This window comes from Pelodiscus sinensis, chromosome 14 (assembly GCF_049634645.1).
Source record: "Pelodiscus sinensis isolate JC-2024 chromosome 14, ASM4963464v1, whole genome shotgun sequence".
NCBI lineage: Eukaryota > Metazoa > Chordata > Testudines > Trionychidae > Pelodiscus > Pelodiscus sinensis.
Genome location: NC_134724.1, coordinates 40,546,055 through 40,562,255, shown reverse-complemented (window position 1 = coordinate 40,562,255; position 16,201 = coordinate 40,546,055). Strand labels below are relative to the sequence as shown.

General features: G+C 43.3%; 1 protein-coding gene across 5 annotated transcripts in view; it reads left to right on the top strand.

The window, feature by feature from the left end:
* USP3 (ubiquitin specific peptidase 3) overlaps window positions 1–16,201 on the top strand; it is a 72,208-nt gene that overhangs the window by 19,692 nt on the left and 36,315 nt on the right. For 4 of the 5 annotated variants that reach the window (XM_075897641.1, XM_075897642.1, XM_075897640.1 and 1 more), the window contains 2 exons: window positions 38–98; window positions 3,374–3,505. In XM_075897641.1, coding sequence (XP_075753756.1) covers window positions 38–98; window positions 3,374–3,505 — 193 coding nt within the window. The remainder of the gene's footprint in view (window positions 1–37; window positions 99–3,373; window positions 3,506–16,201) is intronic. The other variant, XM_075897643.1, reaches the window with a different exon arrangement.

Sequence of the window (16,201 nt, the reverse complement as noted above, 5' to 3'; positions counted from 1 at the left end):
CACAGACAGTTCATCTGACTTTCTTTTTGTTTAATAGTGTGCCGATCCAATAAAAGTCCCTGGGTCTGTCTGACTTGTTCAAGTGTCCATTGTGGAAGGTAGGTACAGGACATAATAATTTGGAAATTACTTTACCTCCTCTTTTTATAATCTTTTCATCACTTTCCCTCCCTGCTGCTTGTTGTGTTTAAAACCATCGTCCTGCAAAGGATCTCTAAATATCCCTATTCCATTGTTCCTCTCTACTAGAGTCATTTAAACTCTAATAGACTATCAGAGGCAGCAAGGGGGGAGGGGTAGTCGGGAGCGGGTGCCCATGGGGAAATGGCTTTTAAGCCAGCTCCTCATGAGCACTGGATCCCATGGAGCCACCTGCCAACCCAACCCCAGCAGTGTGGGGGGGGAAAAAGGCAGGAGCCTGATACAGGTGGGTAGCTGGCTTTTAAGCAGAGGCAGCAGTGTGGGGCAGGCAGGGAGGGAGCTGGCTCTGAGGAGCCGCCTGTCCACCTTCCCCCTTGCTGCTTCCCACAGTAGGGGTGGGGGAGGCATGATACCAGAGTTCTCCTGTCCATGGAGAACTCGGGTCTGCCACAGAGCAACCTCTGTCTATGGTGGGCCCAGGTGGACAGATGCTGCTCCATGGGATGCTGGCGCAGCCTCTGTTTGCAGTGAGCTCGGGCCACCCGTGGACAGAGACTGCTGCCGCCCCGTGGCCTCTGTATAAGAGGTAGCAGCCCAGGGCAGAAAGCAGGAACCAGTCTGCGTGGGGAGCCAATTTTTAAACTGGCTCTCCTTGTGGAAAAGCTCCCACCTTCCACCCAGCGCTGCCTCTGGTACAGAGGTAGCAGTGTGGAGTGGCAGGGTACTCCTGGGAGTTGGGCTAGGAGCACCCTGGTTACCAACCCCATCCTTGGGACCATCGAATAATCATCTAATGGATAAGATTTTGTGCAGTTACATGATTATTAAATTAAACAACATCTAACATCCCTACTCTAAACTGGAATATAGTGTCAAAGGAACTAGTGCAGTTCAGTGATTTATATATGCACGCTGAACATTCCTCTCTGCTTTCTATCCATGTGTGCTGAGGTATTTTTCTTTTGATTTAAAAACACAAATAGTTTATTAATGTGGTAGTATCAGTTAATATGGTTTGCCTGTGTTTAAAGCTGAAGACGCAGTGAGAGTGGAATAGGGATATGAACCACTAGTCATCTATTGAATAAGCAAATGCTTATCGGATAGTCGACACACTAGTCCAGTGGTGGCCAACCCATTAAATGAAGAGAGCCTAAACAGTGTCGGGGGGACGGGAAGGACGCTACCCCTTTCAAAACCGTGGGTTAGGCTTTTTGGACATATCAGGCTCCTATCGGCTGCCGCCATTTTGCTGCACTGGATGGTTCCCCTGCACCTGGTGAGTACAGGGAGCCAGGGTCGTTTGAAGGGGCACATGGGGCGACTTCGCAAGCTGCGGGGGAGGGGTGGGGGCTTCGCGAGCCACACTTTCAGGGCTGAAGAGCTGCATGCGGCTCATGAGCCGCAGGTTGGCCACCCCTGCACTAGTCGACTAGTTGCTTCCCTCCTTGCTGCTTCTATCAGAAAGAGATGGGGAGGGAGAAAGACGAGGAGGTGCTTCAAAGCGGCAGTGCCGTGTGTAGCCTGGGGCCAGACCCTGGGCTCCACACAGCGCTGCCACTTTGAAATGCCGTGTGAAGCCTGGGCTAGCTGGGGCATCAGGCTCCGCACGGCATTTCAAGGCTGCAACACCGCATGGTGCCGGGGGTCAGCTGGGAACTCCAGCTAACCCCAGGCTCCATGTGGCACTGCCGTTTTCAAACACGGAAAGGAGCATGGGGCCAGCGGGAGACTGCTTGAGTCCCCCACTGGCCCTGTGCTCCCCGCAGTGCTTTTGCCTTTGACGTGTAGAAAAAGCCTCAGGGCTGTTGCTACACTTCAAAGTGGAGGTGCCCTTATTGACTGATCGAATTGTCGATGCAAATTGCATCAATTATTCGATTAGCCAGTTAATCTGTTTAACATCCCGAGAGTGGAATTGCATTTTTTTACTGAAGCACTGCCTGGTTTTTGTCCTTGAAAACTCCTGTTCAGCTTAACAACTTTTTTTTTTTGATAGACCAGTAAATTCTATTTTCAGTTTTATTTCACAGCCTGCTCTTGTAGAGGTAAGCATATCCTAACTACTGTAATAGTTACTTTCATGTCAAAACCTTCAGCACAAAAAAAATCTGATTTTTCTTGAATTTTAAAATTTAATTACTTTGAGGGAGGGAGACGGGAAACAGTATCATATTCTGAATGATCAGAGGCTGAAATTCATAATTTGGAATATTGTGCTCATTCTTTGTTTTTTACTGTTGTAAAAACCAACCCTTTGTTATATGTAGTAAATAGACTTTGAATTACATTTTTACTTAGTTTGTGTTAGATGTTAAAACTGCTGTCAACCCAGGAATTAAACATGTTTGAATGAGAAAGCACCATCAGTGTGGTCTGGAAATCTCTAAGACGTAGGGAAGCAGCATGATCTTTTGTTCAGGTAACAATTAAAGTACAAAGAGAAAATATTTTTACTGGAAGTGCCACATTGTTCTTTTACCTAGATTTGGGAAGGAGAGAAGAATTATAATACAACAAAAGTATCTCTTGCATTTTCAGATTAAGAACTTTTTAAAGTCAGGCTTAGATTTATGGGCACACCTCAAATTTTGTGAGTAAAAATGTTAATCTAATATGCTTTTTTATATATGAAGACCTCTACAGACTTCTGAATTGCTCTTCATTACATGATCTCAGGTCTAATGCCTCCCAGATTCATGGACTTGACAATAAAATGCAAGAGCTTCAGTTTTACATCACTGTTCATAGAGCAGTGGAGCTTAAAATGGATATGCTTATATGTAGGAGTTAATGTTCAGTTCAAGTAATTGTAGACCTGGTGAATATTGGAAGGAAGAAAAGCAAGGGTATAGGAAAAGTGTACTGGGGGAAGAGAGGGATAAACTAAATTCTGGTGTTTTAATGCGAACAAGGAGAGCTACCGTTCTTGTTGTAAATATGTGATTGGACACACGAGGCTCATAATCACAGGATTGACTTATGAGACCCATGTAGAGTATGTATGCACGTGCATAAATGCATGCCTTAGAGAAAGATAGGATAGCTATTAAAAGGAGCTTTGCGGGAAAAGTCTTATTTTTTTTATAGAGATGATTTGCGGATTTAACACATTAATAGCTGTATTTGGGATTACATCGTTAGACTATTGCTGATATCTTTCCCCCTAAGCTTTGGGTAAATAACTTTAAAAGTTTGAAGAGCTTTTTTTGGTTTTTCTTCTTTCTTCAAGATATGTGAATGGCCATGCAAAGAAACATTATGAAGATGCACAGATTCCTTTAACCAATCATAAGAAAACAGAAAAGCAAGAGAAAGTTCAGCATACTGTGTGTATGGACTGCAGTAGTTACAGTACATATTGGTAAGTAAATGTTTGCAGCATGCTATATGGACTGATTTAGTAACTCATTTGGGACCTGGTGAAACATTCTGCATTTTTAAAACTCATTGTATACACATATTCCCAGCCTTGGCTGTTTCAGAATAGAATCTATATGTGAAAGCTTTCTGCTTTGAGATGTATTTTGTATCTGTGATTGAAGCTAGATTCCTATGTTACAAGTGACAAAAAAAAACCTCAAAGATTTTCATTGTGTATCATGTAGATTTCTTTAGTTGCAGTAATTTTTGTGTAGGGGTATCTAAGAACATATCTTTCATGTTTAGGGGTATCTAAGAACATACCTTATGAAGGCAAATAAGAGTACCAGTGCATTCCAGATCTTCATTTCATAGAGGTAGCCAATGTTGCACAGAATAATCATTTACAGATGGTTCAATTGTGAGTATGGTGAGAGATGTGAGTGATTAAGTAAATATGGAAAATTCTTGCCCAACAGATCTGCTTCCTCTAAATGTGTCTTTGTATCAGCTCTTCTGACTTTCTGGTAGAAAGGCTAGTTTGGCATGTTGAAAGCTTTGCAGAGCCAATATGGCTATTGGAGACTGAGCTAGAACTAGCTTGAGTGTAGAATCAAACTATCAAGCAAATTCAAATAGCAGACTCTTTATAAATGGGGGCAATAAGAGGCAGAATGCAGCCCTAGTTGAGGTTGCGTTGCTAGCAATAGTTCTTTAAACTAGGGATGTTAAATTTAGATTAATTGGCTAATCAAATAGTTGATGCAATTTGCATCGACTATTTGATTAGTCAATAAGGGTGCCTCCACCTTTGAAGTGTAGCAACAGCCCTGAGGCTGTTGCTACGCTTCAAAGGCGAAAGCACTGCAGGGAGCACAGAGCTAGTGGGGGACTCAAGCAGTCCCCCACTGGCCCTGTGCTCCCTGTGGTGTTTCAAAGCGGCAGCACTGCATGGAGCTCAGGGTCAGCTGGGGAGTGGATTCCATGCAGCAATGCCATGTGGAGCATGGCGTCAGACTCCACGTAGTGTTTCAAAGCAGCAGTGACACATGGAATTTGTGCTTCAGCTGGGGAGTCCCCAGCTGGCCCCGAGCTCCAAGTGGCGCTACCGCTTTGAAGCACTCCCTCTTCTTCCCTTCCACCTTGCTGCCTCTTTCTGATAGAGGCAGCAAGGGGGGGCTGACTAGTTAACTAGTCTCCTGACTATCCAATAAGCATTAGCTTATCGGGTGGTTGACTAGTCGATCACATCCCTACTTTAAACTGAGCAAGTGGGATATAGGTGCCATTGAGGCCAGATGATAAATAGGGAACTTTATAGTGCCGGTCTCTTTTCAGAGTATATAACTTGTGTTTAAGACAGCGAAAGCTGGGAGTGGTGGTAGGGAATAGTGATGAAAAATCCCAGTTAATCAGTTAACCTGTTAAACCTAATGCTTAACTGGTTAATCTATTAAAGCGGGATCCTAGGCTGGGGATGTGCCAGACTGGCTGGAGCAGCCCCCAGCCCACAGAGCTTCCGCCTCCAGTCTGGTGCAGGGAATGACTGCTGGCTTCCGGGCTGGGGCTGGCTGCTGGCTTCCAGCCCCTCTTGGTTCCAAGCCCCCTGCCCGTAGGGTTCCCACGTTTCCTGTGGACAGAGGCTGCTCCGGACACAGGAGTGCAGCCCCTGTCCATGGCAGGCCCCTGCAGGGCTGGCGAAGCTACCTGTTACTGGCTAACTGGAACTAGTAAGCATTACCTGTTTAGGATGATGCTTACCAGTTAACCTGTCACATCCCTAGTACAGAAGTGATGTTCACGATCTTTCTCCCTCCTCCACCCCAAGCAGAATTGTTGACAGCATCTGTTGTTTTTTCCTCTTGGATTCAGCGTTGTTGATACATATGTGATTGCTGAAGGGGAGAGGCAGAATAGTATTTAAACAGCTGCACAATTCTGAAAGTGGTGTTATAACTCTACAGTACTGATCTCCTTTCAATAAGATGCAGTTTTGGGCAGGTAATCTAACATCTTTGTGCACTGTAGAAAGGAATGGTTCCATATTAAAGGTCCTCTGCAAAAACTGAATGAAGTGATTTGAGCCAAGAGAAATTGTTTGTTGCATGTCAGAAAATTAAGAGCTAAGGCTTATGTAATACATGCAGCAATATCAAATGCTTTCTGTGAATTGTTAGGCATAGCAGAATGCAGTTTGAACAGTCTTCGGTAGAGTTTACTTCCATTTATATTAAATTACTCTACCAAGTGAAGAGGCATGTGGTCAGATGTGATAATGTATTGAAGTATCCTGTTGTATGTACAGAAGGTAGCAGAGATGGGGTTGCTGTGTGAAGGTTAGCTCTAAATGTCCTGACTTATGCTGTTAATGTCTCAGTCTTAACGTTGCAATCAAGTTCCTGGTATTGCATATTCTGTATTCTACTGCACTTCAAAATAAGGATGTGGAAAGGAAATTCGTATGGGTAATATTTGGACTTTTGGCTATATCTTCTGTTCCTTTCCCAGCACATTTGAAAACCTATTTTGCAGGATTGCTTTATTGTCTGTAATCTGTCAATATGCTGAGAATTTATGAATTGCATATCTCATCTCTCTAAGGTGTAATGAAATCTGAGTCAAGCTGTATGAATATTTTATTTTCCCAAACAAAAAACAGAAAGCCTTAAGTTCAGAGCTGACAAAGGAAACTGAGAGATTATAATGTGATCTCCAAACAAGAGAATAGTGCAGCTCTCCTTGTGAGGAAGGTACCTAAGTAGTGTTTAATGGAGTCTGTTATTAAAATGAAATAAATTTACAAGCTACACATTGAACCTCTCTACTCTGGCACCCTCAGGACCTGTCTGGTGCTGAACCAGAGAATTTGCTGAACCACGGGAGGTCAGTATTGTCTAGCAGCATTACAAATGCTTGCACAGCTTACTGGGCTCTTAGAAGATATTTAGGGGTAAATTAGAGCTAAATAATAGAACACAACTCTGAGAGCCAGGGCTGGTGGCTGTATATAAACTTTATAGGATTTCAGGAAACTTGGCCACACCCATTATAGTGGACATCTGACTGAACTAGAGAGGTTCAACATGTACTTATGAGCTTATGCTTGCAGGGGTCAGTAAAGTGAGACAGGATACTTACATCTGCAGTAAAAGAGAAACAAACCAGCATACAAAGCTTCGTCTGCGGTAAACTACGTAAAAAATTGAGTTGTATTGTGGATGAATTGGAATTAAATTAAATGTTTTGCTCTGGGGAATTTATATTGCACTACAGTTCACTAGGAAATAGGTCTGTAAAAGGGTAACTGGTTACCCTGTAAGCATTACCTTAATGGCATGCTTACAGGTGCAACCAGTTGACCAGCTTCAGGCCCAGTTGGAGCAGCTAGGGTTGCCAGATGGTTTCAACAAAAATACCAGATATACTTGACATTACATCACCAGCTACATTACATCTTATTTAGAAAATACCGGACATTTATATTTTCTCATTTATATTTTCTTAATTTGTTTCCCAAACAGAGAACTCAAATACTGGACTGTCCGTTTCAAAACCGGACACCTGGCAACCCTAGGAGAACCCCCTCCCGTGGCATGGTGTGGAGTCCCTACCCACCCTGTCCAGAGCAGCAGAGTGTGGGGAGCTGCTCCAGCTGGGCCAGGCCCGCTGTGCTGCAGATGGAGGACTGCTCCTGCCCAGTCAGGCCTATTGTGCTGTGGACAGCCAGTTAACTATTTATTTTGGTCTATAGAGCAATGACTGTTACTCAACTAAAGCTTACCAGTTCATTTAAATTGTAAAGGTGGATTCCAGTTGTGATTAACTACTGCAATATAATGCTTTTTGAAGTTAGGCAGTGACTTTTTAAATATAGGCAGGATAATGGAAATCACATTTATGTGACACTGATCCTTTCAAGAGAGCACGTATTTAGGACTAAAGTTAGTTTGTCATGCAAACATTGTAGCTAACCACAACCATTCAGAAGTCAGAAATAACAAAACAAGATCCTGAGATTTACTTCTAACTACTAGTACTTCTAACTAACCTAAATTCATTGGCCCACTGAGATTGTCTTCCTCTTGCAGTTCGTGGATTGAGTTTTGAAGCTAAAAGATTGTGTCTAAGGAAGTCTGACTGTTTGAAAGAGGACTTTTCTGTTTTGATTCCCTGTGTGTTTTAGCTTTCAGGAAAGCTGTCTGCTGATGAGAGAGCATATCATCTCTTCAGTTCAGTTCTGGGGAAATGCTATAAACATACGCACAGTGGGGACAGGGAGATTGTAATTACAAAATTAAGATTTGGATCAGCAATTCAGAAAGGTCTTGAACATTTCTGCCCCTTGCACTGAGGTGCACAGCTAGGATATCTCCCTATCCTGTACATGATTTAAAAAACAAAATCTTTGTAACCTAACTCCTCACTGGGTCAGTAATATTGTGACAAAATGTGTGTAGTGAAGTTAAAAGCATAAACTGAAATCAGGTCTGACGTGTTTACCAGACAAGTTTGGGTAAAGCAGTTTCTCAAAGACAAGGAACAAGCTGATACCTCTAGTCATTCATCTAGTCGGTCATATCAGATGGCCATTCTTGGGCAAGGAAGGGGACAGGAAGAAACAGATCTGTATTAGGGATGTTAAAATGTTGAATTCTGTAAATGTGTAACTGCTGACATTTACAGTGGTTATATATTTACACTGGGATGAGCAGGTGGGAGCCGGAGCTTGTGGAGAGCTGTCTTTTAAGAAATGCGCTCTAATTCCTGACCACCCCCTACCCTCTGCTGGTGCCTCTGTATCAGAGGCAGCAGCGTGGGGGAAAGAGACAGGCAGCGGTGCTTGGGGGAGGAACCAGCTTTTAAGCCAGCTCCCTACATATACTGGCTCCTGCAGACGGGCCTGCCCATCCCTGCCTCTGATACAGTTAATCATGTTGTGTAAATGGCTACATGTTCACATTCCTAATCTGTATTTTAGGGTTTGCCAAATCTGGCAAGTTTTGTCAGTAAAACCCCCTTTTTGGTGACCAAACCCAAAATGACAAAAAACGCTCAGTCTTAGAGACAAAACTTCCACCTCCACAAGAGAATTTTGTCTCTCCCCCTCCTTTTAGTGCAAACAATCATGTACTACAGTAGGGTTTTTTCAAGTTTATTAACTCCAGGATGCTTCCCACAGTGCTCAGCTAGCCACTCTGGCCAGTGCTTTGAACTCCATTCCTCTGCAGCCGGGTAAACAAGTAAACAGAAATGTGCCCCTTCCCCCATGCAAACTCTGGGAACTTAAAAATCAATTTCCTGCCATCTGGATCAGCATGTAGTGCTCCCCATGGCGTCGTCTTAGGGAAACGGGTGGCTGTCACTCAAGATGCTCTCCTGTTTGAACCCCCACCCCCCGAACTTTTGAATCTTATCAGTGTATGGGATGAAGAATCAGTGCAATCAGAACTGCAAGTGATGAATCCCTCTAAGAAGGCGGTATGATCAAGACACCATGCAATGCAGAGCCAAGATAAAGGAACTCTGGCAGTCATACCATAAGGTGAAGGAGGAAAATTGCCAGTCTGGCGCTGCACCCAAGACATGCCACTTTTATAGCACAGTCAGCAGAAACAAGACTTAACCTGGAGGCAGAAGTTCTTGATGAAGAGGTGGAAGCAGAAGAGGAGGAGAGGATCACTGCGGGGTCAACCAGTATGACAGGCAGCCAGGAATTGGTCTCAAGTCCTGAGGCTCATGGGGAGTATCATCAGCTGGACGTAGGTCCTGAAGCAAGCAAGAGACACAGAGTAAGTTCCTCTATTACAGCGGGGTGGCAGTGGGATGGGCAGCATTACAGGGCACTAAGTTGCTCTAATGCAGTGGGTGGGAGCGGAAGTGGACCTAAAGTTCTGTAGTCACTGCTCTTCATCCCATGCCTGCATGACAGTGTGATCCCACTGCTCAGAGCTGGTTTCTCTAGCCCAAAAGTGACTCACTACTCCACACAGCTGTTTAATGATAGACCAATGCAATGCCACTTCACTGCTGCCCATGTCACTCACATTGCTGTCCACATCTGAGTCTCCTTCCTCTGAGACTAAGTTCAAAAGTAGTTCTGCTGCAATGTGTGATGTCCGAAGCATGTGGAACACAGCACAGGAGACAAGTCTGAGATCCGTGATTTCTCACAGCTGATGCTGGAGTGCGCAGCAAGAGCGGTTGCCATTTGAAATGGCATGAAAGTAAGCCGGAAGCCCAAAGAGGGCTCTGAAGCAAAGAGGTGGCTGATGAGAAGTTTTTCACATTTCCAAAATGCCTTGTGCTATGTTGTGCATTCCCACAATGCCCACCGACTGAAGACAGACAGAGCAAAGCAATGTGTGTAAATGGGGGGAGCTAACAATATGGCTACTATATGTCAACAGTGTGTGACAGTGTAAACATGATTTCACAACTTTTTTTGGTGACTTTTGCATGTTAAAACCAGTGTAGACATATTCTTAGCAAACAGCATGAAATGTGTCTCATCCAGAGATTCCTTGTCTCTTCTGACAGCGTAAATAAACTTTTATCTAAGAAAACAGGAATTATAAAAGTAAGGGACAAAAAATACCTCCAGGTGGTTCTCCTGATCCACTTTTGTCTTTTTCTTCTACAAACAAAGGGAACAGGCTTTGGGCTTGGAAGCAGATCCTGATACTTTGTTCAGCAATATTACTGGAAAGATGGGTTAAGGGATTTTACATTGAACCAAGTCTACTTTGAGTTTTAGTACTAAGGAAACATGTTCCTTGTAACGATTTTTTTACTTGAATGGCTTATAATTGCACTCACTTAAAGCTTCTTTGCAGTTAAATAAACATGTTTTATTTTTTAATCAAAACTAATCCAGTGTTGGATGTTGATCCTTTTAAAAAGTGGGCAATGGACCTAAAATATCTCACCTGTCCAGGAGAAGGCTTAACAGTGCAGAATTCAGGTTCTGGGGAAAAGTTCCCCCTGCTGTATTCTTCTACTCTTTTCATATACACTAGCAGTAAAATATTATTTATAAAAAGTCTGCTTCCTGAAGAATAAAGCTTCCTGAAGGAGGATTCTTGTAAATATATTTGCTCTATTCTAACATGCAGACAGATGATTAGCACAGCAGGAGAAAGTCCTATTCATGTATTTATGTAATATTATACACCATGTGTGGTGTTCTAGAAATAACATAGGTCAAATTTTGGACTTGTTCTCTAGAAGGAATATGGTTGTGTTGATTAAGGTTTTGTAAAAATATTTTTTTTTACATTTGAAGGATGAATAAAAACAAATCTTTAGTGAAAAGCTTTATAAAAAATGTTTTGTACACTACTCTGTGATGGCTGTTATCTAAACATTTGATTATGCTAGTGCATGAAACCAGTAAGTGAAATTGAAGGTATAAGTGGCCATGGTTCACCTTCAGTGAAATTTAAAAAGTAGGTAGCATTAGTGATGAAAAGTACATTAAGGTTTGTTTTTATTTGTTAATATAGGAATTTAAGGTGGCGTTGGCATTTATGACATTATTTTTAACTGTAACTGTATGTCTCTAAACTTCATTAGAGATTTATAAAGCACCTTGAGGATTTGTGACCTAGAGATGTTGTCTAGCATTACATTTTAACAATTTCCACGGTGGGATCCTTTGAATATGGTGAGGTGTTCTCCCAGACGAGGTGGGCATTGAAAGACACAAGCAGAGTGGTTGGCTGGAGCAGACAAGTACAGGGTGTTGGTGTTTCTGGCCTCCAAGGAAGAGGTACTGGGAGTGCTGGGCATTGTGGGAAGTTCTTTCTATTCATGTCTGTCAGTGTGAAAGAAGCTATTTACATATATTTGCATGTATATGCAACCACACTTAAATTGCGGCCCTCGGCATGTCTGGGAGTATCATTGTGGCCCCCAGGGTTTCCAAAGTTGTGTAGCCCTGAACTAAAGGAACATTTAATCGTATATTTAGCAGCAGGCAGCCTGTTTTTCCATATGTTTAGTGGGTTTGTAGTTCCTTCATGTGTCATAAAATGCTCTATTGCTGTTTCACAAAAATTGGCTTTCATTGCCTCTTTACAGGCATAGTCTTTTACACAATCAAGGTAATTAATGTTCCCATTCAGGAAGGAGCATGCATGGGCATGCTGGTGCTAGGAACAACACAAGCCATCCTAGCATCATCTATCCACTCTATCCTTCCCAGTGATTCAGAGTTGAGCTTATGGGATAGTCAACAAGCTTGTTGAATAGTTGTTCCCCCCACCCTTTCCTGCCTCTGTCAGAAAGTGGCAGCAGGAGCAGCCCGAGGCCAGCTGCAGCAGCTGGCGACCTAGGCGGGGTGGCGCAATTGGTGCCCCTGCCTGAACGGCCGTCAATGGCCGTGATGTCAGCACGGGGCGCCCGGGACAGCGGCGCCCTAGGCAGCTGCCTAGCACACCTAGGCTCACGGGCCGCCCTTGAGTGGCAGCGCTGCATAGAACCAGACCCCCAGATTCGTGCGGCACTGCTGCTTTGAAACACCACCATGGGAGCTGACCCTGAAGTCCACGTGGCACTTCCACTTTTAAAGTGTAGCAATAGCCGTAGGGCTATTTCTACACTTCATAGGGGAAACGCCCTATCGACCCGTCAGATAGTCATTGCACAATGCATTAACTATTTGATTAGTCAGTTACCCGCAATTTAACATCCATACTGTGTGTAGCTTGCCCTGCAGGGGTGGGCTCTGTTGGAAATAAACAAGGGCAGCAGCACCCTATTTGTATGGGCAGGGAAATGAAACTAACCAATGCAAGCAAAGTAATTCTACTTTAAAAAGCATAAATGACTGTGTCAAAGTCAGACAGGACTCACTCAGATTTATCAGACCACTCTGTTTATTAGCAAAGCCGCTCTGCTAAATGCACCCAGAAAATGTGAGTACCATGCAAGGTTCAAAAGCCTTGATTTATACAGTCAAAAGAAAGCCAAGTTAACAAGATTAAAAGAGAGGCAAAACTTCACATGATTAGTGTGATTATCTTCATTTCCATATCTCCCTGGTTATCTTAATTGCTTTCTGCCTAACACCTAATGTTTCCCTTTCCTGTTACCCCAGGTATACCTGGCTAGCACTCAGATCTACATACCTATTAACAACATTATCATAATTTCCTCTTTCCTGTTCAGAGACAAACAGTGTTCCTTCAACTTATTCAATTATTACAGTATAATTCATCTTTCTCTTCCAATATAATTCTTTCTACTTTCACAGCTGAAAGATTAAACCAAACTTAACAGGTTCCTTTTTTTAATAGGGTGTCATCAGTAATGCAGATGGAGAAACCCCATTTTTCTGTAAGCTTCCTTATATTGACAATGGCCATTCTGTGGTTCTATATTTCATACATGGAAGTGATAATTGGGCCATTTTTAGTGTTTGGAAATTTTTGTTGTTTTAAAGAGATTTGAGTGGGATGCCAGAGCAGCCTCTGTCCGCAGGGAATTCAGGCCTACTGTGAACAGGGGCTGTTGCCACCCTACGCTGCTGCCTCTGTATCAGAGGCAGCAGCATGGGATGGCAGATAGGAGCCAGTCTGCGTGGGGAGACGAGGGCTCCCTGTGGGTGGGGCTGAGAGCACACTGGCTGCTGGTTCCATCCCAAGGGACAATCAAATAATCATGTAGCCACAAAGCTGATGCAGTTAGACGATTATTAAATTAATCGATATCTAACATCCCTAGTGCAAATCTGATCACTAAAATGTTAATTTACAGCTCAGTACAGCATTTTACATCACCTAAGAGGGTATACTTTGTGTATTTTTTTTTTTTAGATAATTTGATTTTTATTAATTTAGGACATAGTAGGAATTAATTTATAATCATTACCTGTGTCAAGCTGCAGATGCAGCAGTAGTACACTAGGAATGGTAAGAACTAAATTATACATACAAACACAATAACACTTATTTTATTAAACTAAATCTTAAATGTTACATAGATGTTTCACATTTGCAGTTGCAGCAGTCCCTCAGTTGCCAGCTGTCCTGAAACATTTTTTTATTTTAAAATTTTATTAACTCTGACAGGCAAGTCCTTAGAAAACCAAAAGTACTATGTCCTTGAAATGTCTACAACTAACTCTCATTTTCCCCACTCCCACTGTCATTTTGATACAGATCTGATTCCAAGTTACCAAAAAGAGCTAAGATTGACTGTGCTAAGAGTGCACTTAATTCAACGAAAACCAGAATAGGATGGGGTTCCTTTGGGAAAGCTGAGTTATGCTGAAGTAAAGTAGGAACTTTATGGCATCACCATTGTGGTCTGTGACTATGATGTTCCAAAATAAGGGATGTGTATTATGTAATATAAAATAAGAAAATGACACACAGTGGCAACTGGCAACTCTAGATTTCTTTTACTACAGCTTGTATGAGACAGATAACAGATTCTAAATCTAGTTAACTAATTAAACAAGACATAAGAATTAACTACGTGAAACTTATTTTCTAGCAACAGCCAACATAGCAAACAGCTCAGGAATGTATTTGTTAAATCACACTTACACTAGAAAACAGAGAGAGAGTCTTGAAGAATGACGCATTGCAAAGTTGATACTTGTTGTTCTTAAGACATATATGTTCATATCTTCATCCACATCATTTTCTCCAAATAAGCAGTTTGGTGCTTATGTTGTTTCATTCTTGCAGCTAGGCTTCTTCTAGCACTGGTTACACTTGACACGTTTTCCTTTTTTCCCCAGGGAACGCATTTCTTCAAAATATTCTCCGGTAGGGTCCATTTTACACCAGGAAGCCATGACAGTTTTCTGTGGCAAAAGGAAATTGCTGAATAATGTCTTCCCTTTTTCTTTCCAGTCCACTCCAATATTCCTTTCTATACTGCCTCCGTCCTTTCCTATATATTGTCTTTTTATCTTTAGACCGGGGTGGGGAACCTCAGGCCAAGGGGCTGGATCCAGCCCCCAAGGCTTAGGGTCCCCCCAGCATTGGGGAGCTTGTGCTGGGGCTTCAGCCCCCCACCATCCCTCCATGGGGCTGAAGCACACAAAATCTAGTAGGCTGGGCCCCCTTAGGCTCTGGTGTGATAGGGGAATGTGGGGAGTGTCTTTCTCCTAGTCGAGGGCCACATTAGTGAGGGTTTATTTTTCTTCTCACTTGTCCCCCGACTGATTTTTCTGTGGGTCAGTGGTCCCCAACCCAAAAAAGGTTTCCTACCCCTGCTTTAGACAATGTCTTAACTAACTCTGCCGTAGTTAACCCAAGTCCTCCACCACATAAGCACAGAACACTATCCATCCTGTGTCTGTCTTGCACATGTTAGTCTGCTGAGAAACAGAATTTGAAGACACAGAACTTTCAAGGAGCAAAAGCTGGTCCTTAGGCTGAACAGACTTGAGCCATTAATTCATTTGTATAGACTATAAAAACAGTTTTATCTGTTTATAAGACTGAATTGTATCTGTTGTTTTTAAATGAGAAACTTAGTACAGTAAAACTCTGATGGTCCGGCACTCCTGATGGTCCCGCACCATCAGGAACCCGGAAGTGCTCCGGGCAGCCGGACCATTGGAGCTGCTCTGCCCCCAGCTTCCCCGATTCAGCCGCTGCCAAAACTGACCAGTGGCTGAATTGGGAAGCTGGGGGCAGAGCAGCTGGGGCTCTGCCGGGTTGGTCCCGTAGTGCTGCCCCTCGGGGCTGTGGGACCCACCCGACAGCACCCTAGCTGTCCCCGATTCAGCCACTGCAGGAACTCCAGGAAGCCTGAGGCAGAGCTGCTCTACCCCTGCTGACTTGGGTACACCTGGGACAGAGCAGCTGGGGTGCTGCCGGGTTGGTCTCGCCGTGCCAAGGGTCGGCGCTACCAGACCAACCCAGCAGCACTCCAGCTGCTCTGCTGCAGGCGTCCCCGATTCAGCCGCTGCTGAAACTGACCAACAGCGGCTGAATCAGGGATGCCTGGGGCAGAGCCGGATTATCAGAAGGGAGAGCTATGAGGCGTCTGGGGTGGCATCGCCCCCGCCCCAGACCCCTCATAGCCCCCTCCTTCCGATAGTCCAGCAAATCTGATAATCCGGCACCCCCTGGGTCCTAAAGGTGCTGGATTATCGGAAGTTTACTGTGTTTTATTGATTTTAAAAAATCAAAAATTGAATTTAAATAAACATTTTTTTATTTTAAAAAACATCGAATTTTATCTACCCTGTTGCTGACTCAGTGAACTATTTCAAAGATTTATGCGGTGAAAACATTGTGAATTGTTGAACTGTCCCATGTAGATGTCATGAACTGACAAAGCACTGATTCAGACAAGCAGGGGAGTAACCTAAGCTGCTGATTATTATGTATTCACATTAAGAAAAACCTATGCAAATCTTAGAGGGAAAAGGAGAGAAATAGTTACAGTAGTTTTTAAATAAAGTAAAATATTATATCAAACACAAAAGGTTTCAACATTGTCTTTATTTATGGGAGGGGTTTTGTTTGTTTGTTTTGGTGGAAGATGATAGTTGGAGTCATGGATTTAATTTTAGAATCTTTTTGCTGGGTCGGGGGATAGAACTGTAGTAGAGAAAAGTACAGGAGCAAGAAGCTGCTTGCACCTCTTGTAAATACAGGTCTGTACGCGGGGGCGGGGGAAGAGGGGAGATGTGTGAAGGATGCAAAAGCACCCCCACCATGGTCCCCCAAGT